Below are 7,069 nucleotides of genomic sequence, written 5' to 3' on the forward strand. Positions count from 1 at the left end.
AATTAATTTACAGTGAAGGGAAAAAAACAAAACCAAAAAAAACCATTTCTTATATTTGTTAAACCAATCATGAAAAAATAATTATTAGTTAAGCTTAGCATTTAAAGACAATAATAATTAGGAAATTACAGTGAAGGGTGTTAATATTTTCCTTACATTCGTTGGGAACTTCAATATTAGACCTGCGAAGGGAGCGCAGATTACAGGGACTGCCAAGACTGTCACTGGCCCTGTGCTGGATAGGAATTCGTGCCCTAGACCATTTTCAGGCGTTCATTCACATTTGCAATTGTTCGGGACTTGTTTTTTGGACCAGGCACTGCTAAGGTTATAAATGGAATTCGGATCCCTTCAATTGCCTCCACCACTTCAGCAGATTCCTTGCAGCTTGCCTGTAATTAGGAAGGAGAATGGCGTTGGCCGTCCATAACCATGCATTCCTATGTTTCTGGGCTTCTTTCGTTGCCTTAGTCGAATCATATGAAATTACAAGTTCGCCCAAGGTTCCGGCTCTCTTTGTGTTCGGTGATTCGACCGTTGATCCGGGCAACAACAACTATATCGCCACTGCATTCAGGGGCAACTATGCTCCCTACGGCAGAGATTTCATCGATCACCAACCCACCGGAAGGTTTTCCAACGGGAAACTGGCAACAGATTTTGTCGGTACATTCACGAACAACAAAACAAGTTTTTTTCCTTTATTCTGTTTTTTAACATTCAAGAACATTTTTCTGCCTTTATTTGTTTAACATTCAACTGCCTTTATTTGTTTAACATTCAAGAACACTTGGTTTTTTGTTTTTTTTTTACTAGAGAAATCCTTTAGAGTAACTCTCAAGTATATATAGTTTTGTTGGGTTTAGAGAAAAGATTTATGTAGTTTTGTTGGGTTTAAACCAAACTTCCACAAATAACTATTGCGCTGGACTCAATTATATTACCGTGATTATTTACAACTGTGTATATACTTGAACTTGTACAGCTGCAGCATTGGGACTGAAAGATACAGTACCAGCATATTTAGACCCGGAACTAACAACCCGAGATCTCGTCACGGGCGTGAGCTTTGCTTCAGCGGGATCAGGCTTTGACAATCTCACTGCAGAGGTCGCCGTATGTGCACATCACCCTTGTAATAATTATGTTGAGGATTTCTTTGCTACTTTGATTGCAATGATAGATACTGGTATTATACTGAACGAAGTATCAAAATGGGAAAATTAATATTTGGTACCTTAAATAATAGTTAACAGTTAGAGAAAACAGTTGGATGCCCTTAGATCATTTTTTCATTTAAATTGTATTGGAAAAAAAATATACATTTAGTTTTAATGAAAATGGGAAAGAAAATAATAATCTGATTGGATGGATAGATTTTTGTAGTATAATACTTTTATACCTAACAAAGTATTAAAATGGGACTCGTTTAACGAGCGGAATTGTCTGGATGGTCAAAAGTGGTTGGAATGTGGGCAAAACAATTTCAAACAATCTTGTAGAGGCAGTGTTTGAATCGTATTTTTGATGTGGAAATGGATTTAGCACTGTCAAAAAAGTCTAGGACACCTAAAATTCTGAAGTTTAACAACGACACCTAAAATTCTGAAGTTTAACAACTATAACTTGGATTTACAAAAATCCTTGCCCGATTTTCTCTAAATATAATCGGAATTTCCATAACTTTCCGGGCAACTACTCGCCTCTAAGCAATTAAAATGTTAAGTTTAGGTTTTGGATTTCAGAGATCTGTGGCTTGAATCTTTTGAATCATTGACCGGAGAATCCACAGTTTTAGCATTTTTGTACCAAAGTTTCAAATGCCAACTGGGATCCATCATCAGAATATGAGAATGATGATAACAGAAGAGCAACAAAGAAGTAATAAATAGTTTAGGTTTTTAAATAATATTTTATAGTTGAGTGAAATAGGATTGGATAGATCATTTTTCCATCTAAAATATGTTTCATAAATAAAATAGTAACGAAATTCTTTAGAAATTAAAAATAAATAAATTTTAGGTTTAAAAAAAATAACTATTTTAAAATTAGTAATTTTTTAAGGAGTTGTCTTAGTGGGATTTTTTTGGAAGTTTTTCCAGTCAAATTTATCTAAAATCCGGAATAACAAGTTTGATGGGTAATTCCTACACAATGAAAGTGTCCTAGAGTTTTTCACTGTGTTGAATCCAAATATACAGTGAAAAAATGAGATTCCATTTTTTAATCTGCAAATTATTCTTCTATCTAAAATTCATTTAAAAAATTAAAAAAAATAAATCATTATTTATAGAAATTAAAATAATTATTCACCATTTTTTATAAATTAAATAAAATTATAAGTCAAAAACATAATTAAAAATTGAAACCATATTTTTTTTATAAATATGAATTACCACTCATTCTAATCAAATAATTATAACTTTCGTTGAATTGAGGCTTCTTTGATCCATAACAATTATGCGAATAAATTTCGGTGTAAATCACAAGCAGAAAATCTTTGACGACGTGTTTCGAACCAACTAGTGTGGTTTATCATCAAGACAAGTTGACAAAGATTTTCTGCATGTGATTTACACCTAAATTTAGTCATATAATTATAACTTTCTTTTAATCTAAATAGATAATTAATAAATCAGCCAAAATTGAAAATCTATTAAAATTCTTTTTACTTACCCATCATAACATGTTTGATATCCTTCTTTCTTACCAATCCTAACATACTTAAAATAGATAGTTAACAAACCATATAAATAAATAAATAAATAATATGAAGCTACTTGTAAAATTGAAAGCAAGTTTTAAAAAATAAGCTTTTTTTGCCTTTGCATGTGCACTTAGGTAAAATGAAATACTTTTTATTTTCCATAAATTAAATTAAAATATTTTCTAGTTAGTTTAAATTTTAAGGAAATTTTTTATTTATTTATTATTTTTAAATTATATTTATAGTTATTTGAAACACATTTATATTTTTTAAATTATAATAATAAAATATTAAAAAAATAATAACTTAATTTTTATGAGTATTAAATTTAGGTTTTTTAAAATATCAAAATTTAAATTAATAATTTTAGATTTGATTTTTTTCAAAAAAAAATTCAAAAAATTTATAGATTTAGATTTAAAATAAATTTAAGTTAATAATTTTATTAAAATTAAATATTTCTCATAAACAATAAAAAAGCCATAACTCTTTTACTCTAATCATAATGAGTGGTTTTTAAAACTTTATAATTTTAAATTTAAAATGAATATAAATTGGTAATTTTATTGAAGTTGAATATCTCTTTTATCCAGGTTATATTGATTATAAATGTCGTGAAGGTTCATAAACAATAGCTCTTTTGGTCCAATCACAATGAGTGGCTTATAAGAGGGATTCAAAATATTCCATTTTAATTTCGTTAAATATAGTTGAAAAAAAAAATTCCAAATTTTAAATTAAATTATTAAAAAACGAAAAACCGGGCCTTTTGCCAATGATCAAACTAGACTTTCTTCGAACTTTTTAACTGGATTTCAATCTCGAAACTTGCCAAAATTATTCAGTTTGAAGGTTATTCACCCAAATATACCATGTGAAAGATTAATCAATACCAATTACTGATGAATATTTTGCACCGTGCATCTTGTTTATGGAAGCAAGTACTCGATTTTTTCATTCCAAAACTCTTTTTCAATTGCAATAATAATAAATAGTGACTGTTAATTAATAGCGTGCGGTCTGCTTGAGTGTAAGCATAATCAATAGTATTTGCTGATGAATATTTTGCAGTCTGCATTGCCTTTATGGAAGCAAGTGCAGTATCTCAGGAGTTACCGGACTAGATTGGCAGAGGTCGTTGGTGATAAAAATGCGTCGAACATCATTAGAAATGCGTTGTTCATATGTAGCACAGGAACTAACGACTTTGCTGTAACCTACTTTGGCTTTGGTTTGCCAACAATAAGGAGAGAGATTACGGTTGAGCAATATCAGGATTTTGTGCTGCAAATAGCCGACTCTTTCATTCAGGTGGTTTCATAAATGTCTGCATGTGTGTGGACTTTTTGTGTGCTTGTGCTAACTTACTTCCCATAACCATACTTAACTCATTTTCATTGGCAGGATTTATACAGAGAGGGTGCCCGGAAGCTTGCATTCCTTGGACTCCTTCCCATGGGTTGTCTGCCCGTAGAGAGAACGCTGAAGCTTTCCACACCCCAAACCCTAGAAGAACAGAATCAGGTGGCACTTAGTTTCAATGAAAAGCTGAAAGGGGTGATGGCTAGTCTGAAGCTTCGTCTTCCTGAGATAAAAGCTGTTTATGTGGATGTCTACTCAGTGTTCTCGGATATTGTACACAATCCTGGAAAATATGGTATTGGTATTTTGGGTTGTGATATTGATTTTAGATTTTGGAATATTTTGTATTTGGTTTGGCTTTTTTAATGTCAATTATATTTTTTTAAGCTTATATCAATTGTTGATTCTCAGAATATTTTGTAATGTAATCGATATGGACCTAGTCAAATAATTAACAATACTCATATCCATATCCATCTAATCATCAAATATTCAATACTCATATCCATATCCATATCCATATCCATCTTATCACCAAATATTCAAAAAAATCAACAATCAACGTAAAAATATCAAAAATACCCTCGGCTATTTTATGTTAATGTATGCAATCAACGTAAAAATATCAAAAATACCCTCGGCTATTTTATGTTAATGTATGATATTCTTATTGGAATATTTGTGGTGGTGTCAGGGTTTGAGATATCTGATAAAGGATGCTGTGGAACGGGATTGATAGAGTTTGGTCCCCTCTGTAATAAGAAGACTCCTTTCACTTGCTCTGATGCCTCAAAATATGTATTCTGGGATGCCATTCATCCAACAGAAAAGACTTATCAGATCGTTGCCAACATTGTGTTTGATCGAGACATCCCGGTCTTGCTTTAGTTCAACCCACCACATTGTTCGGATGTAATCTATCTACTCAGTGCAGGTAAAGCACACAGTGCTTCACTGATTTTGTCGACAAATTTCACTGGACTATGTAGTATTAGATACGAGTTTGAGTTGAAGTCTATATATCCACCAAATCTGTACAGCACCTTGCTTTTTTTGCACTTCATTAATTTTATCCTTTCTTAATTTACAGTGTTTATAGCTTATTGAGATGCAGGAAAGAGTCTTCTTGCACCTTTATGTAAGTTTCAATTCAAACTTTTTAAGTTTAGATTTTATCAGGTATAAGGATGAATCAAATAAATTTTTAGCTTTTAAAGAATTTTATTCTTTCAAAAATTTGATAAAATCAAATTAACATAGTTCATTTGGATTTTGGATCATTCCTATATTCAATATAAGAGTGACCCACCAAAATATATTAAATATACATAATAAATAACAAATAAAATAATTGTGACCATGTGAATTTATCCTTTTAATTTTTTGTTACTACCTTTTATTTTCGTAATTCTTCATATCAATTTATATTTATTAAAATTCAAATTGGAATGTATGATTGAAAATTTTTTTTACTAAATCATTATTGCAATAAGTAAATATAATTAACATTAAATGAGAAATTATAAATTGATCAAAGCCACCATTCGATGTTAAAGTTGCATAGAAATCAACAATTAAATTATCTACGTGAGAGTCCATTGTATGATGTTTTGTTACAGGCAATGACCTTTAATAAAGGGAAAGCTAGACGCACAACTTGGTGGCAATCGAATTATCGCAGCAAAGCGTGTGTTGTTGTCTTTTACGCCAACATTTAATAATGGGCAATCCAAACACACAACTCAACAACAATAGAATTTTTGCTTGCAGACTACATTCTTGTGATGACCCCGTAAAAATGTAATTATTAAAAGTTACTACAGTAAAAACTGAGTTAGAATGATATTGAAGGATTGAATTCTTTTGAGAATATTCTGTTGATTTTATATGTGCACTAAAGTAATGATTAAAAGAATTACTTATGAAAGTATTTGAATTACCAAAAGGTAACTCGGAAAGAAAGTTAGTTAACAAAACTAGAAATAACTACCTACTCTAACTGGAAGGGTTTCCAGGAAAAAGAGAGGTTAGTGGAAAGAACTCTGGGCTGTAGAGACAGGCAGAGGAAAAAAGAGAAAGGGAAGAAAAAACCCTAGATGGACTAAGTCTGGTAAGGACCAGATAGTCGAGCACACAGTGCTAGCTTACTGAGGATAATGATCCGGTAAGCGGAAGCTTGGGGGGAGACTCAGGTCTAGAAAGACTGATCTCACGGTTGGGTGGATAACAAGCTTACACAAAGATTTGGCAGGAGACTGATTCCAGACTCACCTTATCAGAGGAGACCAGGTAAGTAGCGGAACCCTTATGTCCCCATAGTTATCTGTGTAATTTATAGAATGACTGTTATTATCTGTGCAGCAGTTGTGAACAGTATATAATATGGGTATAACTATCTGTACAAGTTATAGGCAATGTTGCTGTACGAATTTTAAAGATAGTTTAAACTGAGATTAGCACGATGTTGCTGTATAAATCAAAGATAGTATAAACTGATATTAACTGTACACAGATACAAACCATTTGCTGTAAAAGAATCAAAAGATAGTGTCATTATATATTATGTCCAAAAATTACAGTGAGCGTATCTGTAGAACTCAAAGATAAAGAATTGAGAATACCTGAACAAAAGAAATCGGTGCATTTCGAGAATAAGCCTTATCCCTACTAGACTAACAGGTTACAGTCAGAGGGAGACCCAAATCAAGAACTCGGCTTTATATAAAAGAATGGAGTTCTGGGTCAAAACAGTATCTTGACCTTAATGCTCACTGTAAGCTAGACAATACCAAGTAAATCTTGAAGCAATACGATTATTCATACCCGTAAACTGTTATATATTTCCAAGAAGCAGACTTTTAAAAACAAATAAACAATAAGGGTATTAAGGATTAAAAGAATCATTGCAAACCGAACCAGGTCGGAGCGTATCAACGAGATTCTGGAGATCTCACAGTATCGGGCGAAGGCCGGAACCCGTGAGTTAAATAAACAAACAAC

General features: G+C 31.8%; 1 protein-coding gene across 1 annotated transcript; it reads left to right on the forward strand.

Annotated features, from left to right (window-relative positions):
* Positions 1–329: 329 nt before the first annotated feature.
* On the forward strand, positions 330–5,065 carry LOC149203638 (GDSL esterase/lipase At2g42990-like). Its single transcript, XM_089400216.1, has 5 exons — positions 330–666; positions 986–1,116; positions 3,779–4,018; positions 4,112–4,364; positions 4,764–5,065. Exons 1-5 carry the CDS (start codon positions 411–413, stop codon positions 4,955–4,957), a joined length of 1,074 nt encoding a protein of 357 aa, XP_089256342.1. The 5' UTR covers positions 330–410; the 3' UTR covers positions 4,958–5,065.
* The last annotated feature ends 2,004 nt before the right edge of the window (positions 5,066–7,069 follow it).

The sequence above is a fragment of the Pinus tabuliformis genome, chromosome 2_1 (assembly GCF_031772625.1).
Source record: "Pinus tabuliformis cultivar Carrire ecotype Pingquan chromosome 2_1, CPIR1, whole genome shotgun sequence".
NCBI classification, from domain to species: Eukaryota; Viridiplantae; Streptophyta; class Pinopsida; order Pinales; family Pinaceae; genus Pinus; species Pinus tabuliformis.

Bases quoted from the DNA above. Each gene is read 5' to 3' on its own strand.
- LOC149203638 (XM_089400216.1), top strand. From the start codon at position 411: ATGGCGTTGGCCGTCCATAACCATGCATTCCTATGTTTCTGGGCTTCT. The intron at 667-985 runs GTACATTCACGA...GAACTTGTACAG, and splicing joins ACTGGCAACAGATTTTGTCG to CTGCAGCATTGGGACTGAAA. The intron at 1,117-3,778 runs GTATGTGCACAT...AATATTTTGCAG, and splicing joins ATCTCACTGCAGAGGTCGCC to TCTGCATTGCCTTTATGGAA.